General features: G+C 41.4%; 1 protein-coding gene across 3 annotated transcripts in view; it reads right to left on the bottom strand.

The window, feature by feature from the left end:
* The window catches only part of MAP3K21 (mitogen-activated protein kinase kinase kinase 21), a 55,472-nt gene that overhangs the window by 12,540 nt on the left and 17,441 nt on the right, over positions 1-25,491 (bottom strand). For all 3 annotated transcript variants that reach the window (XM_054022733.1, XM_054022734.1, XM_054022735.1), the window contains exons 2-6: positions 24,622-24,802; positions 11,507-11,655; positions 10,508-10,683; positions 4,065-4,305; positions 1,620-1,742 (exon numbers count right to left, since the gene is read on the bottom strand). In XM_054022733.1, coding sequence (XP_053878708.1) covers positions 1,620-1,742; positions 4,065-4,305; positions 10,508-10,683; positions 11,507-11,655; positions 24,622-24,802 — 870 coding nt within the window. The remainder of the gene's footprint in view (positions 1-1,619; positions 1,743-4,064; positions 4,306-10,507; positions 10,684-11,506; positions 11,656-24,621; positions 24,803-25,491) is intronic.

The raw sequence follows: 25,491 nt of genomic DNA on the forward strand, positions 1-25,491 counted from the left end.
CAAGCCGCCGAAGGCTGCCTGACTGCCACCCTCGCAGGGACCGGCAGGGCGCCCCCCCGCGGCTTCCCACCCCAGGCACGTGCTTGGAGCGCTGGTGCCTGGAGCCGCCCCTGTGAAGAAGAGATAATGATGAGGGCAGGCTTAAGACGGTGATGCTCACCCAGCGGGAAAGAGCCTATTTCTACCCAAGATTAGAGGGAGCCCAGGCAGCTAGGTCCCAAGATCCAAAGGCAACCAGAGAAGACCTGATCCCCCAAAGGGAACAGTCAGGAAAGCGACCCATATACTTCTGATTAAGCACCAGAGAAAAGACTGGGATCTTTCTCCTCAGAGGATCTCGTGGGGGTTAAGAGAGAAGACTGTACCATTCAGAAGCAAAAGATGACCTAGATTCTAGACTACTTCGGGACTAAAAATTGGCCCTGGGTTCATTGCTGATTTGTTGGGATGGATGCTACATGACATGTTTATCTCTTGGGAAATGACCCTGATTAAACAAACAGATTTTGCTTTACTGTTCATCCCATGTGGTGTTCCATTATGGCCATGGGCAGTTGGTCAGCCTGCTTTGTACGCAAGGCCAGACAATATTAAAATCAAGCCATGACTTTTATATATATTAAAAGATCTTTTCTATCTCTAGATATTGTGTTCTCAAAAATAGATAGTGAGCATAACATCTTGAGTGTCTCATGGACCAGTTCCCCTCCCATTCATAATTTCTATCTCATACTGCCATTTATACAGACAACTTTCCTACAGGAACCCCAGGAGTTGCTTACAAAAAACAGCATTTAGGTATTTAATAAGTGGGTGATTTTCAAAAAAGAAAAAGGCACTTATCTCCTCCCCCATCTGTTCTCTTCCTCCCTCCCCTGCTTCCCATGTGCTTGGTTCCCCTTCTTCCCTGCTCCCCGCCAATTGGTGTTTTTGTCCTTCTGGACATATTATGGCTGCATTATTCCCGGTGTCTTTGGACATTATGCTCCTGTGCTTGGTTGGCAGCTCTGGTCCAAGGACAGCTGATTTCCTATCATTCTATTTGGCAGCAGGCTCCTTTCACATGATACTTTGCCATTTATCATTAGCCCTTTGTTTATGATCCTTCAGTACTTCATCCAAACCAGATTATATTTTTTTCAAGTACAATGTCCTGAAACAATTCAACATTTTACTAAAATCCAGATAAGTTACAATTTGCTGAATTCCCTTCAGCTACTAATTTTGAAATACTCACTAAAAACAACAAGGAGTCTGGTGGCACTTTAAAGACTAACAGATTTATTTGGGCATAAGTTTTTGTGGGTTTTTACCCACGAAAGCTTATGCCCAAATAAATCTGTTAGTCTTTAAGGTGCCACCAGACTCTTTGTTATTTTTGTAGATACAGACTAACACGGCTACCCCGATACTTCACTAAAAACAGTCATTCTAGCAAGATTTTCTCTTTACCAATTCATGCAGCTTATTGTTCACAGAACATCTCGGGGCCCAATCACATTCATTTTCTTTACATCCACATGTAACGTATTCCTTCCACTGTGTTGCAGTGTACCCATATAAAATGAGTGGGTTCATAATGGTTAACAGAATAAATTGAAATGGTGATGAAAACTTACGCTGTATAGCTCGAAGACGAGGAATTATTGTGGGGCTATTTGGTGGACTAGAGCTGTTACTGTTTAAGCTTCTTCGTTTATCCAAATTAGGGGAAGCTTGCACTGTTATTTTGTGCTGGAAATCTGTTGTGAAGAAAGCAACACTAGGTAAATTTCACTGTCTAAATAAAGAAAGATTACATTGTTGTATTTTTTCAGTATTAACCATAATGAAGTTTATATTTATGTAAGTGAATTTCATTAGATAAGATTTCTATTGTAACATAAAAAAATTCTAAGCCTACTGGTACAATTATTGGTTTGAACTTCGAGTCATGTCAGTAGAATTTTACAGCTTCACTCTAACCATTTAATGGGCTTTTGGCAGTCGTGAAATTAGTTTGGTGGTTCAATGGGAGCTGAAGAAATGTCAACATTACAAGCCAATCTGCAACCTTGCTGGTGCTTAGTAGATTCAAAAAGCTAAACAGCTATTTTGTTTGGTTTCAGAATGCTCTTTATAGGTCACAGTTGAGACATATTGGCAGGGCATTGTGGTGAAGGCTGTATTGGTGCTGGATGTGCTGTATCTATTATGGGAACAGTCTTAGGACTCCAGTCTCTGGGACTGTCCATCTGGCACCCTTACAAATACTTAATTCACACACATGAAAAAATGCAGCAATCAATGGCAGGATTCTACTATCATGAACAATGTCTTTCCACAGTCCTGTGAAGTCTACAGTGCCATCTAGTGACACCATTAGTGAATAAAGAAGAACAGGAGTACTTGTGGCACCTTAGAGACTAACAAATTTATTAGAGCATAAGCTTTCGTGGACTACTCTCCACTTCTTCGCTGTAGTCCACGAAAGCTTATGCTCTAATAAATTTGTTAGTCTCTAAGGTGCCACAAGTACTCCTGTTCTTCTTTTTACGGATACAGACTAACACGGCTGCTACTCTGAAACCTGTCATTAGTGAATAGATATTTTGCCATTGACTCCTGTAGAAACAATAACTTGATAAGCCAGCAAGATGATATATCCACTGGGGGTTTAGATGCCATGATAGTCACCTTTTGCTACATGCCCAGGAAGCCTGAAAACAGACCCTGAAGTGACATCATCTTTAGCTATTACCACATTTTTACACACAGCACATGCACACACCACCACACCAACTCTGCTCTGTCTTTTCTGCTCACTGTGCTTATAAGCCAAACACTCTAAGGTAAGTGTGGTCAACAAGGCAGCAGGTTAAGAAAATTAGTTATCTACAATACTGCATTCAACCTAGTTGTCCCTTTTTCTTTTGCCTTCTACAAAACCTTACATCAACTGCATAGTTCCAATACCTTTAAATACTGAAATAAGTTTATGCCAACTGACCTTTCTGGAAGGGGGACTGATTCAAATTTGTTTCTCACAATTTGGGAAAGATGCCAAAATTTGTGAGCATAGCAATGGTCAACATTCAAATAATTAATTGAATAGGGTAAAAAAAAAAGTTTTATCCACACCTCTCAACTGCAAACTTGGCCTATGTGTGCACCATATCTTTTAGCTACGAAACTTGCTTTAAAGGATGTTTCCTCACTGAATTAAATAACGTGTTTTGTTTTTTAAATTGGTGGGGAAGAATCTATCAAGTGGAAAACATGAAGCCCTCCTACATGGGTCATTTGTGGGGTTTGAATTGTGGCCCTTCTCATCCCCACCACAGACCTCTGTTATTTACATGGACCAGCCATGAGGGGGACATGACGCTTTGTTAATAGGTTACACAACAACTGTATGCTAGACAAAGCAGACTCCTGGGTTCTATTCCTGGCTCTGGGAGGAGAGTGTTGTCTAACTGTTAGAAACTGGATAGCTAAAGCAAGTACAACTGGCCCATTCATTCTGAGAGACAATTTGGCAGAGTGAATGAGACATGGGCTCTACTCCCAGCCTGGTATGGGGGACCTTCTTTTAACTCATCTGTAAAATCCAGGGTGTGTGGTCCTAAAACTTGACTGCTACGTAGGATGGAGGTAGGCGTTGGTGGCAGCAAAGGGACAGAAGTGCACAGAAATATAAACACTAGTTACTGGAGGTTAGGCCAGATCTCATGATCCGCTGGCTCCAATTCAGTGCAGCTTCCTCTAGGACACAAGATGTTTTTGGAGGGTAAGAGTCTCTCCCTAAACTTTATTCAACTGAAATGAGAAACATTTTGCAAACTCTGGTACACTTGAGAGTTCTGATTTTATCCCTTAAAGGCCATTTAAAAGAAGAAAAAAAAAAAAAAAATCTATCAATAGCCATTGCATACGCTTTTTGCCTAAAAGATCAGAGACCATGCTGTTGGAATTAGGCATCTTCAGGGTAACATACAATATCTAAATGTTTCAGACAGGGAACTTTAACCTGAATATTTAATTGTGAAAGGAAGATTTTGTACAGGAGGAGAAAAATTTCAAACCTGAAGGCAAACTAATTCTATGTCCATCTTTAAGTTTTAACCGGCTCCTTTTAAACTTTCCCTTCCTCTTCTTCACATTGGGCTTCTCTTGATTTAACTGGAATATCAAAATATTCAGCTCACGCTCCAGTACATCAATCTCGCGTTCCGCTAATTGCTGCTCACGTCGCTTTAGTAATTCTTCCTGAGATTTCTGCTGAAGAGCAGCCCTTGTCAGCTCTTCTTCCCGTGATCGCAGCTCCTGAGAATGAGATTTACATAGATATAGGTAAATCACAATACAATTCTTTCTGCTATTAGTCTATTTAAAACATAGCACTAAATTATATATCCTTAATGAATTTTCTTGATACACTGTGTACACATAATACAAATATGCATTATATTCACAGCTATTCAGGTCTTCAGAAGATAGCTCTTTCTGTAGGCAAGCAAGTACACCTCTATCTCGATATAACGCGGTCCTCGGGAGCCAAAAATTCTTACCGCATTATAGGTGAAACCGCTTTATATCAAACTTGCTTTGATCCTCCGGAGCGCGCAGCCCTCCCCACCCCCCCGGAGCACTGCTTTACCGCGTTATATCTGAATTCGTGTTATATCGGGTCGCATTACATTGAGGTAGCAGTGTATACAGAAATTTATTTCAGGCATCTATTTGCAATCACAGTTTATTTAAGCTGGGGTAGCATTAGCACTATCAGCAATACCACCATACACTGGAACCCCAGCATTTACAATCATGCTGTTGGTGATCATGAAAAAAATGCTTGGACCAGAATATATCTTCCATTTAGGGCTTGTCTACACTGGCACTTCACAGTGCTGCAACTTTCTCGCTCGGGGGTGTGAAAAAACACCCCCCTGAGCGATGCAAGTTTCAGTGTTGTAAAATGCCAGTGTAGACAGTGCACCAGCGCTGGTAGCTATTCCCCTTGTGGAGGTGTTTTTTTAGAGCACTGGGAGAGCTCTCTCTCAGCGCTACGTCGCGACTACACAAGCCACGTTAAAGCGCTGCCGTTGCAGTGCTTTAACGTTGCCAGCGAAGACGTGCCCTAGATTGTAAGCTCTTTGGGGAAGTGAGTGTCTCTTATTCTGTGATTGTATGGTGCAGGGGCAGGCAAAGTTTTTGGCCTGTGGGCTACATCGGGTTTCTGAAATTGTATGGAGAGCCGGTTATGGGAGGCTGTGCCTCCGCAAACAGCCAGGTATGGCCCGGTCCCCACCCACTATCCGACCCCCCCTGCTTCTCTCCCCCTGACGGCCCCCCCGGGACCCCTGCCCCATCCGCCCCTCCCTGTCCCCTGACTGCCCCTGGACCTCCCACCCCGACTGCCCCATCCAACCCCTCCTCTCATTCCTGACTGCCTCCCAGGACCCCTGTCCCCATTCAACCCCCCCTTCTCCCTGACTGCCCCCTGCCGCCCCATCCAACTCCCCCTCTCCTTCCTGACTGCTCCCTGGGGACCCCTACCCCCATTCAACCCCCCGTTCCCTGCCCTCTGACTGCCCCAACCCCTATCCATACCCCCCGGCCCTGACTACCACCCCGAACTCCCCTGCCCTCTATCCAACACCCCTGCTCCCTGCCCCCTTACTGCGCTGCCTGGAGCGCCGGTGGCTGGCGGTGCTACAGCCATGTCACCCAGATCACCAGGACAGGCAGCCACGCTGCCCTGGCTGGAGCCAGCCATACCACCATGCAGCACAGAGCACCAGGTCAGGCCGCAGCTCTGCAAGAGCCCCGCCACCCAGAGCATTGTGCCACAGCGCAGTGAGCTGAGGCTGCAGGGGAGGGGGGAACAGCAGGGGAGGGGCCAGGAGCTCAGGGGCCGGGCAGGAGGGTCCCGTGGGCCATAGTTTGCCCACCTCTGGTATAGTGCCTAGCACCCTGTTCTCAGTTCACAACTAGGTGCTACCACAACATACATAATAAATAAAACAAACTGATTACATTGTTTGCAGCAGGCCCTTAAGGAATCCCCTTTGGCTAGGGAAGGGCTTTTTTTTTGTCCTGTGAAATTCCCTTGAGCTTTTTCTGGGATGTAAACGGTTAGAAGCCAATCACTTCCTTTCTCCCACTTCCATTTCTCAGCAAAAACATTGGCAGCATGCCAAAATTAACGAAACATTAACATTCAACAGCCTTGGCCACATAAGAAATTTGCACTGAGTTAGTTTTTGAATCCATTTCGTTAAACCAGTGCAAACCCCTGCGGGAGCACTCTTATTTCAATTTAAGATCATCTTGTTCCTAATTATCTTAAGTTAAACTGAAATAAGCCACTCCTGAACCTAAACAGAACATCCACACAGGGGTTTGCACCAGTTTAACAAAATTTGTTCAAATTCCCACCTTCGGTTAGATTGGTGCAATTTGCTTATGTAGACAAGCCCTAAGCCTTGACTGATGACACCAAAACAGCAGCACATACTGCATTGGTAATACCTGCAGGCTGCTGGAGTGGAGGTGGCGAGGCAGGAAGGGGAGAAGAAAACTAGGCAGAGCTCCTTCTCCCACCCCCCAACCAGGCACATGGCCTCAGTGACCCATGCCCCTCTATGGAAGCACTTGGCATCGTAAATGCCTGTCCCTCCTGTGGGTAGAGTGGGAAGGAGAGCTGGCATCAGCCCACAATAACCCCAATTCCAGACCCAGATACTTGCATCCCCTCTACTGCCATTCCAGGGGCACTACATTGGGCCAGAGCTCCCACAACTCCCAGGGATGCCTGGGCTGGGTTCTTTCACCCTCTGAGTTAACAGTCTTCTCCTTCTGCTCTATATTTAGTCTGTAGCACAAGTGGAAAAGTCTGCACTGCAGTGCTGAAGGTTCAGGGTTCAAACCTTACTGGTGATGCATGTGGGGGTTGTTACAGAAACACAGATTTCTTTTAAAGAAAAATGGTAAAATCAAATTCTAGGAAGTTACATTTTAAAAAAAACTAAGTTAAAACAAGTTGTAAAGTCAAGAACTTGAAAGGTAGATTTACAGTTGCCTGTCCAACCTCAATTTGGCCCCTTTATGCAGGTGCATTATTACATACACTTCATTCCTCAAGACCCCTGCCTCATTCAGTGCACAGAATGGATGGACAAGGGGGCAGAATTAAGAATGCATGAGAAACCATAAAATTGGCATCTCCTAACTTTCAAGTACTTTGGTTTTTGGTTTTTTTGTATGTGCTACATGTGGTTCAGCCATGCAACGGAAGACCCCAGCACCTACAATTTATGAATTATGAGGAGGAGGATGGTCTTCTGGTTAAGGCATATGACAGGGATTTAGGAGATCGGGATTCAGTTTCTGGCTCTGCTAAAAGACTTCCTGCATAACCTTGCATACAGCACTAATGGCTTGTCCACACTACCACTTTTGTTGGTATAACTTCTGTTGCTCACAGGTGTGAAAAAATACACCCAAGGGACATAAAAGTTACACCAACAGAAGTGCCGATGTGGACAGTGCTATGTCAGTGGGAGATCTTCTCCTGCCAATATAGCTACCGCTGCTCATGGTGGTTTTATTATGTAGACAGGTGAGCGGCTACACAAGCAATAGTACAGTGGTGCAGCTGCATGAGTACATCTGTGCCGCTGTAAGCTCACTAGTGTAGACATGGCCTTAGCCCCTTTGCCTCCTTTTTCCATCTGTAAAATGATGGAACTTCTCCCCCTCATTTTTGTCTGCTTTGTCTATTAACACTATGCAAGGTCAACAAAGCACAAATTAAATGGGTTAAAAGCTGGCTAATAACTGGATCACATAAAATTATTTTAAAGGGGGAACTGTCATCCAGTGGGGGCATTTCGCTGTGAAAAGCGATACTTGTATGTTTGTTAATATCACTTTTCATAACAGACTTACTAGCTAGCAATAAATAAATTGCAATGATCTGGATGTGCATACATACATATTTATTTGTTTTTCCTAAAGTTAATTAAGTATTTTAGGAAAAATTGTCAGAGCTGCCACCAGCAGGAGTTGGTGGTCGCAGTCTGAGGCCACCAAAAATGTTGTCCTGAGAACCCCAGATCTCTTGGTAAGCTGTGTTCACTTTAACACAGCTAAATGCAAAGTCACACACATCTAGGGACCAAGAATAGAGGTCACACAGAGAATGGGGGTGTAGGGGGGCTGATATTTTGGGAAGTGGTGACTTAGAAAAGAACTTGGGGGTCATGGGGGCTAATTCTCTGAACATTAGCTCTCAGTGTGACGTGGTAGTTAAAAGAAAAAATTGTGATCCTTGGATGTACAAGGGAACAAACCATAGAAGTAGGAAGGTGTTATTGCCATTGTATACAGCATAACTGAGGCCATCACTGGGGCCATTAATGGAATATGGCCCAGTCCTGGCACCCACACTTAAAAAAAAAAAAAAAAAAATTGAAACAGAAGCAGCAAACGGGAGTTTCAGAGGGCATACTTGCGGACCCTGTGCTTGGAGGTAAAGGGACTTGGTGAGTAGTGTGTTTACTTTGTCTGTCTGCTTTCCATGAAAGTTGTTTAGCTGGGCTATGGACTCCTGAGCAGGTCAATTGAAATAGGACTGTTTTCTTTGTGTCTCAGAGTGCGATAGGTGGCTAGGACCCACCGGCCTCTGATCAGCCCCAGTGTTTGAAGTCTTTTAGTAGATAATGTCTTCCTGTTAGTGAAGGGGTGAAGCTGAGTAGTAAGTGTGAGTATATAAGCCAGTTGTTAGGTGAACTCCTGAGTAGGCAAACTGGGCAGTTCTGAAGGGTGTATGAGAGGCTGTCTTTATAGATGCAGTTTTACACTCGATACTGTGACGGGCTCAGTGGTTGCAACCTGCAATGAATGTGCCAGGTTTCCTTTCCTGCCTGAAACCAGAAGGGACTTCCTGTGTATGAGGTACAAGTTGATGGCTGTGCTACATGAAAAGACTGTTGGACTGGAAGAACAATTAAAGATACTGCTCAGAGGCTGAGCAGTTCTTGGACAACCATATTCCGAAAGCATCATCACTAGCACAGATTCAGGAAAGTCCTATGGCCTGAACTGGAACATCCCTAATATTACAGAGCAGTGGTTCTCAGCCAGGGGTCTAAGAAAATAAACCAGAGCCCAAGGCTATTAGAGTTGCTGGGGCCCAGGGCAGAAAGCTGATCCCGAGCCCCTCCTCGCGGGGCTGAAGCTGGAGCCTGAGCAACTTAGGTTCATGGGGCCCCCTGTGACTTGGGGCTCCAGGCAATTGCCCTGCTTGCTACCCCTAACACTGGGCCTGGCTTTTAATCTACTAGGTATGCAGAAAAACAGTAGTTGTGGCACAGGTGGGCTGTGGAGTTTTAATAGCATGTGGGGGGTGGAAGGAGAACCTCAGAAAGAAAAAGGTTGAGAACCCCTGTGTTAGACTACAAACATTGCCATGTTTTGTTGTACCATGTAGTAGTTCTGTAACGAAGAATATCATCCAGCCAGGACTAAGACTTTTTTTTTTTTTTTTTAATAAACTTGCAACCCCCAATCAGGATTTTAATCCTTAACTACTTTCCCATCCCTCTTATTGTTGTTCCGAAGTGCTGGAAGGCACCATGTTCCCTTACGGGTACCAGCCACTACACTCTTTGCATGCCTTACAGATTTCCCTTCCAGACAGACCACAATTGTTTTTGAACATTTGATTTTTTTTTAATTTAACATTTAAATGTATTCTTTAAAAAAACCTTACTCCTTCAGGGCCTGTGCGTTCCAGAAACTGATCTACTTTTTAGTACCAATGAAAGCATAATCATTATCATTTTCACATGTCTGGGTCTGTCTTTCAAAAGTACAGAAAAATAACTGCATATAAACTGGAGTATTTTTGTTTGATTTGGTTTTGGCGGGGAGTAGAGGGCTTGTACCTCTCTAAAGGCCCATCACAGTCCTGCTGTATGGGATAAAATCACTATGGACTAACACCAGCAAGAAGTCAAGTCATGCTTAAATTTTCAGAGATCTCTCTTTGACCATGCTGCATGCAGACTTCAAAAGAAAAGAACATTCATCAATACATAATTATGCCAGTGTTATTCCCTCTCCAGAATTACATTCTTATGCAGTTACTTTATTTTTGAAATTAAGGAAAGTAGGAGTATTTGAAACTTGAGATGAATTGGGTGATAGGTTTGAAGAACTGTTAACTCTTCCAGAAGATTTACATATTTCAGTAATTATAATTTCAAATATGCGTGAGAAAAATGTATGAAATTTAAGAAGGCCACACCTTCCACCAAGGACAATTAAAACTCAAAATTAATTTTGAGTTTACGTATGAAAACAAACTTAAGCCTGTCCCTACAATAAATTCACACTTCTAATATTTTGGAATACTACCAGGAATTCCAAACCCACCTACTGCTTTAAAAAATAGTAGCTCCTCAATTGCCCTATTTTCTTGTTAAAATTACTGCATTTGCAGATGGAAAAATTCACTCACTTTTTCCTTGGTCCGTAGTTCACTGAATATCTGCTGAATTTCCAATTTCCAGTCATCTTGCATGGAGTGGAAAGATTCTTGAGGCATCTCAGTCATAACTGCCCCCTCAATGGCAGTAAGCTGTTCAAGAATTAAGGCAAACGACGGTCGGATATGAGGATCCTGCTCCCAGCATTCTAAAATTCATCAAAATCCCATCAGTTCCACTATTGATAGAATCTTAGGGGAATTACTTACACAGTGCATGAATTTCAAAATATTTGTTATTTATACTTCAAAGTTCTAATGCTTACTCCCCTCCCTGAGAATTGCCTAGTTTTATTATTGCTGGTATAGGGCATGCTTACCTATAGTACATCAAGGTTTTTAAAAGGTTATGAGAAGTCAGTTTTTTCCAGCATAACCTCTATTTTCAGGATGTGAAGCAGCAGAACTGCCAGCACCGAAGTAGTTAAGCTTATTGAATCAAACAAAAAACTCAAAGAACTCCATTTGGACACTGTAGCATTAATGCACAGTTGTCAGGGTCCCTCATCTCTCTCTGGAGAAGGAGGGAGAAACCCAACAGAATCTTTGGAAATCAAAAAGACTACGAGGTAACAGCTAGCGATATCCCCTTCCCGCAAGAATTCAGTCATCTTGATTTTGTATTTTACTTCTTGTGCATTCTATATTTGGTGGACATTATAGCGAAGTATAAAAGAAAAGAAAACAAACCACAAGAATACAAAGAATACAGAGAAATAATTCAACCACTGCTTAAGGCAATGCATCTTTAAAAACAATATGGTATATTGTAGTATTGCATGGCTTACTCTGAAATGGGTTAAAATGTCTTAGTACTGGATTGCCAAGAAAGGGAAAACCACTACTTTATACAGAGTTAGCACAGTACCAAATGAAGTGTTTGAGTTGTGTAATTATTATAAATCATAAGAAAAGCATAGATATTAAAACACATTTACTTCCAGGATAAGTAGAGAGAAGCAGCACAGGTACCTTTCATTAGTTTAGCAAATGGTTCAGGACAGGTGGATGGAATGGGCAAGGTAAGCTTATTGACAGCTACTCCGTAAGCCACAGCAAGACCATCAATGCCACGGTAAGGAACTTCTCCTGTAAGCAGTTCCCACAGCAACACTCCGTAACTATAAAGCAAATTTTTAAATAGTTAAGTTTATCTTCTGAATACTGACACATGGTTTACTCAGGGACAAACAAGTTAGTACTCTGTCAAGTATGTAGTCCCAGAGAGAGATTTGTCAAAATCTTCAGGGGACTATTCCCCCTCACCTGTTATCTTCTCTCTGATAGCAATTAGAGAAACTGGATATGCTAGTCAAATAGATTGGCTATTGTAACCATATCCTACCTAAATCACTGTCACTTTGCTGCCAGAAAAACAACAACAAAACAAACAAAACTCCTATTAAAAAAAGACTTTGGTTCCAGTCAATTTTTTAAATCAGATGCCACCACCATGTAAACCTTGATGGAAAAGGATGAGATTAAGCACAAAGAACAGATGAAAACTAAAAAGTTCTATTTCAAAACAATGAAGTTTTTCAAACTGATCCCTGGACAATTTATCCCAATGGACACACCATTTTGTTTTTTTGAATTAAAAGCAGCTTCATTTGAGAACTGAAGTTTCTGCATCCCTACGTCATACTGCAGAATGAGCCCTAACATTTTCCCCTTTCATAACATGTACAACAGGATTGAGCCTTGACAATTTCATTTTTACCAGGCTGGGCAAGGGAAAATATTGCCTACTGTCAAAAGTAAGGGAGGAAACATTTCCTAAATTTTAGGGAAAAGTTCGCTCTCTTGATTGTGTGTCAGGTACCAATATACCTGTCACTGCTAATTAGATTAGCCAAAAGAAATTCTGATACAAACTCCACCCTAAAATTAAAATGATTTCACTCTCTTTACTTCTCTGACCTCCAGTAAATCTATCTTGTATTAAGCATGTTTAATACTGACTGGCCCATAGGCACTACCAGAGTAGAGTCCCATTGCATTAGGCACTGTACAGAGAAGTAAATGGTCGCTGCCCTGAAGAGCTTACAATCTAAACAGACAAGACAGACACAAGTTGGGGCAAGAGCTATCACAAACAAGCAGAGTGAACAATATGACAACCGTAAATGTCATGTTCGTTCCACAACATTTTTTGGGGTGGCTTTACTTAGGAGAGGATAAGGTAATGAGGCTCAAGTTGGTTCCTTATTTGTAGTTCCCAGTTCCTTATTCAAAGGCCAAAATTATTTAAAAATACATCAATGTAGGATTAAATTTTTAGAAATTTCATCAAATTCATGTGACTGAATGCAATAAAAGTTTAAATTACTAATTATTAAATAAATCAAATAAGGAGTTGGGTTTTGAATGGCTGGTACATGACAATATACAAGGTCACCCCAAGTGATACACCCCTGTGACTGTCAGACTGTTCTGAAGTAGCTGGGGTATGCTACCCTGACCTGAAGCTTCATTCTTGTGCAACATATCACACACCTCAATTCCCCCCCCCCTCGAATAAGGAATTGTGATTTGACTAGCTGTATGAGAAATGTGTCTCAGATCATCCCCAAGAGACATGTCCTCACAAACATCAGATTGTTCTGAAGGAGCTGGGACATGACACTTGCCAACCCAAATCTTTGTTCCTGCGCAACATGCTGATGAATTCCAGACCTCCACCTCTCTTCCATATTATATATGGAATATGGATAAGGAACGGAGTTTTGACTGGCCGTGTGTGACAAAACAGGTTCTGGGTCAACTCAAGGGACACATCTTGGCAACTGTCAGACTGTTCTACAAGGAGCTGGGATATGTCATCTCTGACCCAAAGCTTCGTCTCCCCACCTACGTTTTGAATATGGAATTTATATAAGGAGCCAGGGTTTGTAGGGCAATATGATAAAAAAAAAAAAAAAAAAAAAAAAGTCTCACCTCAAGGTGGGTGAGCTAATGTCTTTTAGTAGACTAACTTCTATTAGCAAGAGAGACAAGCTTTTGAGCTACACAGAGCTCTTCCTTGAGTCTGGAAGAGCTCTATGTAAGTTCAAAAGCTTGTCTCTCTTGCCAACAGAAGTTGGTCTACTAAAAGACATTATCTTACCCACCTTGTCTCTTTAATACCCTGGGACCAACATGGCTAGAACACCACTATCTCTCACCTCAAGTGACATTTCCCCACCACTGTTAAACTGTTCTAATGTAGCTGAGGCATGGAACTCCCTGAATTGAAACTTTTTCTTTGTGAAAAATTGTGGCCCATGTCACCACTCCTCCCCCCAACCCACATATACCCTTTAGCAGGGCAACAACAGCAGCTAATGGGAATTTCAGAGGGTGAAGCTGTGGATTTGTTCATTCTCTGTGAGTGTTGTGTGACTCGGCTGCGGACCCCTGACTTGACCAGGTGAGACAGGTCTCTGTGTTTCAGTAAGGGCCTTGTTGCTGGGACACTTGAGACTTTGAACAGAACCAGCATTTGAAGTTTCTGTGTAGCTATTCCTTCTGTTCGCGAGGGAGGGAGATGAGCAGTAAGGCTTAGTATACAAGACAACTACCAGGTGAACAGGAGTGGCAAACTGGACCAATTTTATGGGGTACAGAACTAGCGGCCTGAGCCCAATTTTAGGTCTGGCTATATACATAAGAAGGTCCATCTAGCCCAGTGTACTGTCTTCTAACAGTGGCCAATGCCAGGTGCTTCAGAGGGAATGAACAGAACAGATAATCATCAAGTGATCCATCCCGTCACCCATTCCCAGCTTCTGGCAAATAGAGGCTAGGGACACCTTCCCGGCCCATCCTGGCTAATAGCCATTGATGGACCTATCCGCCTCCATGAATGTATCTAGTTATTTTTTGAACCCTGTTATAGTTCTGGCGTTTACAACATTCTCTGGCAAAGAGTTCCACAGATTGACTGTGCATTGTGTGAAGAAATACTTCCCTTTGTTTGTTTTAAACCTGTGGCCTATTAATTTCATTTGGTGACCCCTAATTTTTTGTGTTATGAGACGGAATAAACAACACTTCCTTTCTCAACATGAGTCATGATTTTATAGACCTCTATCATATCCCCCCTTAGTCATCTCTTTTCCAAGTTGAAAAGTCCCTGTCTTATTACTCTCTGCTCATATGGAAGCTGTTTCATACCCCTAATCATTTCTGTTACCCTTTTCTGTACTTTCTAATTCCTTCTTTTTTGAGATACATGCAGATCTGCATGCAGTATTCAAGATGTGGACCTATCATGGATTTATATAGAGGTACCTATTTATGTAGAAGCACCTCTCAGGCTGGACTATAGCAGTGCAGTTTCCTGGCCACAAAGCCTTCAGCATTTAGGAAACTCCAACTAGTACAGAACACTGCACAACCTCTCCTCAGCAACACATTCATCCGATAATACACCACATCTGTCCTCCACACTCTATGCTGGTTTCCCATAGAATTCAGAATCGAGTTCAAGGTCTCAGTCCCTATCTTCAAGGTGCTCAATGGACTGGTCCCAGGATATCTAAAAGATTTCCTAAATTCCAGAATAAAGACCATAGTCAACAATTCTGCTCCTCAGGAACAGTGAAACTCTCCATAATAAGGGTAAAGTTTGTTTGTGCAGTAGAAGGAACTTTGTGTGCCAGTCCCAGACTGTGGCATGAACTCTCCCAGGAACTAAAATGCATCATAAACCTTGCCACCTTCTGCTCCAAGTGCAAGACTAATTTCTTTGACCTTGCCTTCCTTAGCACATATATAGCAACTTGTATAGTTAAATAATTAAAAACCAAACCTAAATCCCTGCAAAAATAAGAAACTCAATTGCACGTGCTTCTTTTCCTGGGAAGAGGATGAAAGGACAAACACCATATGATAGATGTGTAGTCATATTGCTTGATGAACTACTAGAAGGTGCTCAGATACCTGATGATGAGCACGGTATAAGAACATCTGTAGAGTAAATATACTTTGATTTAGTACTGCATGAGAGTGTGATACTGTATAGTGCTTTAAAAAAAATATCAATAAAGCACGTTATATGGATTAAGAAATAGCTAATGGGGAAGTCTCAACCAGAAGCTGTCGATAGGGAGTCATCACTGAATATGGGCGTTTCTAATGGGCTTCTGCAGGGAGCAACAGTAGCCCAACACTATTGAATATTTTCACCAATGAATGGGAAGTAAATATAAAATCATTACTGATAAAATTTTGGATGACGAAAGATTGGTGGAGTGGTAAATAATTATGAGGACAGAGCAGTCCTCCAGAGAGATCTGGATTCAAGCAAAATGTTTTAATATCTCTAGGAACAATGAATGGAGGTGATACCTACCAAATGGAGGACTGTGTCCTGGAAAGCAGTGACTCTGAAAAGTATTTAGGTGTCAGAGAAATGTAGGGCTGAAGAAACTTCAAGAAGTTATCCAGAATATCCCCGCATGCTGAGGCAGAACCAAGTATACCCCTAGATTATCCCTCACAAGTGTTTGTCCAACTTATTCTTAAAAACCTCAAACAATGCAGATTTCACTGCCTCCCTTGGAACTTAACTATCCATATAGTTAAAGGAAAACTTTCTAATATCTAATTGAAATCTCCCTTACTGCAGATTAAGCCCATTACTTCTTGTTTTACCTTCAGTGGACTTGGAGCACAATTAATCACAGTCCTCTTTATTACTGCGCTTAACATATATTTGAAGACGTATCAAGTCCCCCCTCAGTCCTCTTTTTTCAAGACTAAACATGCCAAGTTGTTTTTTTAAACCTTTCTTCATAGGTCAGCTATTCTAAACCTTTTATTTTGTTTTCTCTTCTGGACACTCTCTAATTTGTCCACGTCTTTCCCAATGTGTGGTGCCCAGAACAGGACAAAGTACTCCAGCTGGGGTACCAGTGCTGAGCAGAACGAGACTTTTACCTCCCATGTCTTATATACGCCTCGTAATACCCCAGAACGGTTAGCTTTTTTGGCCACTGCATCACATTGTTGACATACATTCAAACTGTGATCCACAATAAACTTGAGATCTTTTTCTTGAGTACCACTGCATAGCCAGTTATTCCCCATTTTGTATTTCTGCATTTGATTTTTCCTTCCTAAATGTAGTACTTTGGACTTGTCTTTATTAAATTTCATCTTGTTGATTTTACACAAAATCTCTAATTTGTCAAGATCATTTTGAATTCTAATCTTGTCCTCCAAACTGCTTGCAACCCCTCCCAGCTTGGTGCCAATCTGTAAATTTTATAAGCATACTCTCTACTCCATTATCCAAGTCATTAGTGAAGGCGACAAAAAAAAGAACATGAGCTCCAACTGTGATGCTATGGCAAAAAGGGCTATTGTGATCCTTGGATGTACAAACGTGATTTATGAGAAGGTGTAGGGAGGGATTTTACCTCTGCTTATGACACTGGTGAGACCAATACTAGAATACTGTATCCAGTTCTGGTGTCCACATTTTAAAAAGGAAGTTGAAAAATTGGAGCGGGCACAGAAAAGAGCCACAAAAATGGTTGAAGGGCTGGAGAAAATGTCTTATGGTGAGAGAATTAAAGAGGTCAATCTATTATTTCATCAAAGAAAACAGATGTGACTTGATTACGATGTATAAATACCTTCAGTTGGACAAAACACTGGGTACTACTCAAGGGCTCTCTAATTTAGTGGGGAAAGAACGAACAAGAACAAACATCTGGAAGCTGAAGACCGACAAAATCAAGTGAGAAATTATTTTTATTTTATTTATTTAAACAGCGAGCGTGTTTACTGCCAGAACAAACTACCAAAGGAAGCGATGGATTCTTCATCTCTTACTGTCTTCAAATCAAGAGTGGATGCTATTCTAGAAGATATATTTTAGTTAAACAGAAGTTGTTACTGAGCTCAATACAGGGGTCACTGGATGGCATTGTATGGTGATATACAGGAGGTCAGACTAGATGTCTAATGGTCCCCTTCGGCCTGTAAATCTTTGAATCTATGAAACCATGTTCTTGGCCTTTCTCCACACACACCTTTATCAAGTTTCCCCCTCCATGGGGGGGTTTGGTGCAGTGGTTGGTTGCGTCAGGATTACAGACCATAAAAACTTCTTTATGCAGAGACACAGCACCAAATTATGCAGCAATACTATGAGGAAATTCATGAAGAAACTTCCCTTCTGTGCAAAACAAAGTCTTATACAAATCCTTGTGAATGCTTAAATAAAGATGTCACCAGTGATCAGCACCAACATCAACAATTGCACAATTTTTTATTCTTATAAATAGTGACTTCTTTACTGATTTTACAGTTTCAAAGCCAAAGCAAACAAATTCAGTCAAGTACATGTCATTTCATTAATGGTGAACCATTATTCACTACACTTGCAGTTAAGTCTGATCACAAAAGGATTAAAAAATGTGACGCTTGGCTATTTCCAAAAATTTCTGTGCATGATAGCAAATAAGTTGAAAGAAACCAAGATGCATTTTGGTGGAAGGATCTCAACGTGGTGACCTGCCTCTTTCAGATTCCATTCACTGACTAGTCAGACAAAAATGATATGTCCCTATCCTAGAAAAATCCTGCATCTACCTTCTCTGTAGCTCTTTTCTATGTAACTGGAATAAAGCATTAATATTTAAAATAAAGTTTCAAATATTGCTTAGTTCAACAGAATCATCAACATTATTTACATAAATAGTAGATTTAATTATAGCAAAAGTGTTGTCATTATAGGTGCAAAGTTGCTGAGATAACATACAACGCCGGGAACCATATTGGGATAACATACAACATTAGATGCCACTTTACATGTTTCCACAAACTTGGCCAAATTCATGAATGGCATTTCTAGGATGTAATTTTGGGATGAAAAAGGAAAGGAGGTGGAGATATTCTAGCCGCAAATAGAGTTCTCCAAATTCCACTGAAGTGTCCAAGTCACATTCCTGCTGTATGAATCTCGCAGCAACAATAAAGACACTAACTGGTTCAACTAATTGTAATACAGGTCTGTCACATCTTACGCGCATTTAACATGCGCGAATTCAGCTTCACACGGTCGGCAAAAACAAAACAAAACAAAAAAGAGAAAAACAACAATTTAAATACTGTTCCTGTAATGCGGGCGATTCCGCTCACCATTACACCCAATGTAATTTTGACTATATGCGGTTTTCGCTTTACGTGCTGACCGTGGAACGTAACCCCAGCGTAAGATGAGGCAGACCTGTATATAGGAATAGGGTAGCAGTCATTTAAGTAGTTTGTGAGCACTGTATTGGTGCTCAATGTTTTTTATGGTTTAAGAAACCACTCCAAACAGCAATATTAATTAAACTAAGACCTTTAATGTTTGCATATAGTTAACAAACATGATTTTGTGGCAGTCAACTGTGTCCAGATAGTGTCTTGTTATTTTTGTTGTGTAATGAGAAAAGGACATCACTAATCACAACAAATGTTTTCTATATCTAACACAATTTTTGATAAATGTAGCCATTTGGGAGGGGGCTCAGAGCTGGGGGTGGGCGGTTGGGTGAGGGAGGGGATTTGGGGTGCAGTCTCTGGGCCGCGCTTACCTAAGGCAGCTCCTGGAAGCAGCCAGCATGTCCCTGTTGCCCCTTGGCACAGGGGGCTCTGCGCACTGCCCCTGTCCACAGGCACCACCCCCAATTGGCAGTTTCTGGACAATGAGAGCTGTGAAGCCAGTGCTAGGTGAAGCACGCGGAGCCCCCTGGTCACACCTGCGCCTACAAGCCAGAGGTACATGATGGCTGCTGTGGCCAATCAGACTTTTAGCTGTCTGGTCACCTGTGTTGACTGGACCCTGTGTTGACTTTTTGACTGGGCGTTCTGGTCCAAAACCCAGCACCTGGCAACCCTAGGCGAATGGCATGTCTCTGCTCCTTCAGAGGAGTCTGACAGTTGTGGGGATGTGTCAGCTGGAGTGACTGAGAGATATGTTGCCACATACTGCTAGTCAAAACCTACCTCCTTATTCAAACTCCATATATAGTATGTGACACCATGGGCCTGGATGGGCCACGCTGAGAATGCCAACTCAGGGCAGACTACAAGAATTAGGGTAGCTCAGACCCACCCCCTGTCCGCCCAATCGGACCCCCCATACCCAGACACCTTGCTGAGCTTCACCCCCAATACCAGCCCTCCCCAGCCCCCTCTCACTGCCGGTGGCCCCTACCCTGCACCAGGCTCAACTGCTAGTCCTGGCTGGGCGTGCACTTCCTCCGCACAAAGTGGGCCAGGTGTGGGTCAGACTCACCGCCAGAAACCTCCCCCGACTCCACACCTCCACCCCCAGTTTCTTACCCCCATCGCTCCTCAACTGAGGAGGAAGGGGTCACTGTGCAGGGGAGCTCCTCTGGCATCTGCCCAATCCCCGGTCATCTGGACCCTCCCATATGCAGGCCTCCCCACCACTGAGCCCCACCCCATACCCAGACCACCCCCTGCCAAGCCCCACCCTCCTGCATCTGAACCCCCACTCCTAGACCATCCCCCCAGAGCACCCTGCACTCACACCTTCACCCTGATGAGCCCCACCCCGTATGCACCTGGACCCGCACCCCACTGAGCCCCAACCAGTTGCACCCAGGCCCCCATCCCACCAAGCCCCACTCCCCCAGCACCCAGACTCTCCCCCCTCCCCGCCCGGGAGCCCCATCTGCTAACACCCAACACCCCCCCGCTGAGCCTCCACCACCTGCACTCCCCTACAGTGTCTCATTACCCCTGCACCCAGAACCATCTCAATGAGCCCCTGTGCATCCAGATCCCCCACACTGAGCCACCTGCACCCAGAATGCCCCACATGGAACCCTCTCATCCCATACCTGGATCACACACACACTAAGCCCCTCCACACTTGGATCCCGAGCCTGCCTGCCCACAGGTGGTGTGCCTGGTGCAGGGCTGCTAACCCTGGTGAGTTGCTTCACCTGCTACTCCTGAGGGAATTCTGCACCAGTAAAATAAAAAAATTCTGTGCACAATATTTTAAAATCTGCACATTTTATTATTCAATTAAAAAAATGTGGAAGCTCCAGCATGGCAGTGGGGAGCACAGGCCACTTGCTGCATGGAGGTGGGAGATCACCTTACAACCCCTCCTCCCCAAGTCCTTGGGACACTGACCTCTAGAGCAGGCCTGGACCTTGCGTTGTGTCAGGATTGGGTGCAACCTCACTGCCGAATTCATGTCCGGGGGCAGGGAGATGGAGGGTGTTGCAGGGTGATCTCCTACCCCCATGCAGCCAGTGGCCTGCGCTCCCCATTGCCATTCTGGAGCCTCCCCATTTATTTATTGAAAAATAAAATTTACAGAGTTTTAAAATATTGTGTACAGAATTCCCTCATGAGTGCTGAACTTGGAACACAAATAGGAACTCTACTGAACCACTGAATCTCTTGCTTTTAAGTCCAACTCTAGGCAAACAGAGAAGTCTCATGTTCTTCTGGCAAGGTCATAGACTGTTTTTTTAAACATTATTTCAATTAATTTCCCACTCAGGCTATATCAAAAATATAATTATTTCTTCTGAGAACTTTAACCAAAATTCAGGAGAACAGTGATGAACTTGGCTAAAAAGACAAGAAACCATTCCTAAATAAGTTCTTCATTGTACTGATCAGGTTCAATTATCTTCAGAATTCAAAGCCCCTAAATACTACTTAGTTTTCCATCTTGCCAAAACAGATGTAGAACTTCAGCAAACCAAAATACTACCAAGATTAGAATGCCCCCATCCTTAAAAAAAAATAAAAAAAAAGGAAAAAGGGTTGGATGTTTAGCCCAAGTACTGTACCAGGAGCAAGTAAAAAAACCCCAAACAAACAAGAAACCTCATACACACATAGTAAAGCCAGGCTTGGGTTTCTTAGAGGCACTGTTCTATAAATTGTTCTTACAGACAGTGATAAGATTTCTCCTCTCTTGCCTACATAAGTAGCTCCTTGTGCAGGGTAAAACACAAATACATTCAGCCTAAGCATCTAGAGTCTCGGCACTTACAAGGGACAGTTAAAGAAAACACTCAGGAACCATCTCCCATTACATGTCCTTTCGGCCAAGAAGATAAGAGGATACAGTTCAGAGATGTAATGCCTAACAGTTCTATCTGATCATTGTTAGCTTACTTTCCTTCAGGTGACCTAAGATTTTCACACTGTAAATTCAGGATACTGTATTAAGACACAAGGCAGCCATTGCATACTCAGTTCAGTTATTATTCCTAGCATAGCTTCTTCCTATTGATACACATTCTGAATGGTAGTTGCTTGAACTTAAATAATAAATATTCTTTAAAAATGTATTTTATTCTCTGCTTCATCTCCTAAAGCAAAACCACACACTTGATTTCATCCAGCAGAGCTTCCTAGTGTTGCTAGATTTTGGAACACTAGGCACAAGAAGGAAATTCATCAATGCCTACTGCTGATACTTTTTATGAAAGTCTTGCTGAGGATTTTTGGACTTGAGGTACATATATGTATGGCAGAATTCCTAAAGATATTGTAGTTTAAGGTGATAACATTCTAAAGGGAAATCAGTCACAATTTAGATATTCTGTACAGAATTCTATCAAACATGCTGTATGGAAATCCTTGCCACCAAAACGTTTTTTTAAGAAGCAATGCCCAGTCACAGCATATGACTATATTTTACAATCCATTTTATCCATCTTCCTATTATCTAAAGCAAGAGTAAAGAGCAACAAAAGACAATATTTGGAAACCAAGAAAGCCTAAACCAAACTGCACAACATAAGACTTACTAATTAAAAACCTCTCCTGTTAAAACTCATCATTGAACTAAATACTTACATTTTTACAAGAGAGGCGTGCAGAAGAGAAGGTGAAGAAGAGAAATACTGTAGATTCCAAAAATGTAAACTAATGTTGCAGTAGAATACAATTATTGCACCAAAGCATACCCCCTTTCAGATACCTAAAAATCACAGCAACAAGACTGGACAGGACCTGTAATTAAGCATGGAACACAGCTGGTTAGGGAAATACCTACATCCATCCTCCACCCTACCCAAACAAAAAATAATGCCTCTTCTCTAATGGACACCACCTGAGACTCATATAAAACACTCAACATACTAAGGAATTAGTTTCAAACTTAAGATGGGTAAAAGGTGCATCACAAAGAAGTGGTGAAGTCTACAGAACTAACCTGAACATACCAAAAGCATTACTTCATAATGCAGAACAGCAGTGAGACACACTTAAAAAAAACCCCAGGACTCTATATTAGTTAAACTCCCATAATCTTGTGCATGTTTTCTGTTGTATCAGATAATAGATTATGGAGCTAAAGCCTCCTTCCTCCCCAAATTGCCATTTACACAGCACCATATGTTTTGGTTTCTCCTAATAAATACAAATTTGGAAGACAGACAGACAACAGGAGCTTTGCAGGTAGAGCACAGGAACTCTGAAAGCCCATTTCAAAATGATTGCTTTTCACAATATAAAACTTACTTTTCTACACAAATGATTTAAAATGATTTTATCCTCTGATCCTAAAGAGACTTAACTGTTTCATTCAAAAACCTCATTGATACGCAAAGTCCTGTGGTTTACATGAAGTATCCTGAATGTCCTTATTGAATAAGAAGTATCCATGAATTTAAAATAAAGAGACCCACCGCAGAAGATAAAGTAGAAATACAGTTTTAATTTATACTGACTGCACCTCCAACGCCATCCTGATTAATGGAAATACATTCAGTACACATTTACTTAAGCAAATATATAGCTTAACTTACATTTAGTCAGATTTTTAATTTTTACATTTTTATGATCCATTTCTTATTTACTAAAGGATTTTTTTTACTTGTGATTTGTCTCAGGCTCTACTTGGATGGATATTCAAACTCAATTAAAAATGCACCAAAAATGTATTTAAAAAAATAAATAAAAACCACATTAAATGTGCTGGAAACATAAGAAAAAAAATCAAAAAAGTTTAAACATTTTGCACTTTAAAATTAACTGGCTTATTAAACAAAGGAAATATTATCTGTAGTTAGTGAATTGAACTGGATTGTTTCTGGTCACTATATCCTTCAAGATTTCAGAACTAGTACACCTCATCCTCAGACCTAATTTTCATTCCTAACTTGGAAGAGGAAAAACAAGCTTTCTTGCTTTTTTAACTCCCAATTGCTTTCTGAACTTTGAAAGAATTATTTATTGAAGTAGTTCAATAAACAGAAATGAAGAATATATTCTTCTGTACCTGCAGAAGAGGATACTGCTGTTAAAATCTGGTTTAGCATGGCAACAAACTATGATTCCAGGTACTTAGCCAGTGACTTCCACCAGTTCAGCAGAAACTCTGACAGCAAACATATTGCTTAACATTATTTTTGTGTTTTATTTTAATGATTAATAGATTGTAGTAAGCTTAGTACTTAAAGACAGGTTGTCAATTCAAATTTAATTTTAAATCAGGTTATTTAAAAAAATAACCTATATTTAAATAATTTAAATAAAAAAATCCATTTTTTAGAAGTCACTGATTTTTTTATCCATCCTGTTTACTATACATAAAATAATCATGAATTAGTCTCATTTGTTATATTCATTATGAGGCTTTTTGGAGAGTAAAAAATAAACACTCTATTAACAGACAGTGCATCCATTAATGTAACAAGAATAAGAGCTCTTTGTCTCCCAAGTAAAACATCTAGGATTTTCAACAGAAAACAAACTGAAGGGCTGCTCCTATTGAAATGTTGTTTTCTTTTAAAAGACCACTTATCTCCCTGATTGTAAGAATGATTCAGTCAGTCAATCTTCTCTTGGGACAGAATGTCAATCTGTGGGACACCTACTGTGGGTATTAAGATATGGGCATTCATAGGTAGACAAATCAGTGTATATTTTGAAATATTAGAATTTTACTTGGCAAGTGGTAAATTTCTTCCACACTCTCAGACCAACATCATCAGTAAACCATTAAAACAGACAGAATTTCCTCAAATATCCATTTTTCTTTCAAGATTCTCAGGATGAGGAACTTAGCTATCAAGCAGTCTCAAGTGGGACAAAGCACTCACCTCCAGATATCACTTCCTTTAGAAAACACGGAAGACTTGATAACTTCAGGTGCCATCCATGCATAGGTACCTGCTGCACTCATTTTGGTTGTTCTATGCCATTCCCTAGCCAGGCCAAAGTCTGTAATCTTCAAAGTTTTATTACAAATGTCATCATGTTCTATCTTCTGAAGTAACAAAACTGCAGAAAAACAAAGTTTGAATTTGAGAATGTTCTCATGTAGCAAAATACAGGTTTACATTTTAACATTTTAAATACAAATGTTTTATTAATGCAATGTTGTAGTTAATATTTTAAGTGGCCAGAAGTGAGTAATTTTGAGTTTTGATTCCGATAGCCACTGTAACCTCGCACCATGCACCTATGAATTTCCAGGTTAATCTACAGCATACTGTGCATGTTTCACTTAGCATTTCTTGACTTGTATTTAAAATCTTAGCTAGAGTGTTGTATTAACATAGATTTGGAATATAGCTTCCTTTATTAAAAAGAGGCAGAGAGAAGTGTGATTGATCATGTGTTCTAACTCACAATGGGAGATCCAGATTACTACTACAATGAATCATATCCTCTTCTGAGCTTGCTCATCACAAAATTTTTATTCATTGTCCAGTTCCCACAATCCCTGCCCACAACAGCAACTGTTATTTTAGCATTTATAGCATACCAGATCAAAGGTTAAAGTTACAGATAAGAATAATTAGCACACAAGTGTTTTTTAGCAATATAAGCTGCAAAGCACGAAATAACAAGGTAACCAAGTAAACTGTAAATGAAGAATTATCTTGCTTTATGAGAAATTTGTTTCAGCAAGAATCTGAACTGGTGACCTTGCATTTGTATTAACTGATCACTGTTTTAGTTTGAGG

This window comes from Malaclemys terrapin, chromosome 3 (assembly GCF_027887155.1).
Source record: "Malaclemys terrapin pileata isolate rMalTer1 chromosome 3, rMalTer1.hap1, whole genome shotgun sequence".
NCBI classification, from domain to species: Eukaryota; Metazoa; Chordata; order Testudines; family Emydidae; genus Malaclemys; species Malaclemys terrapin.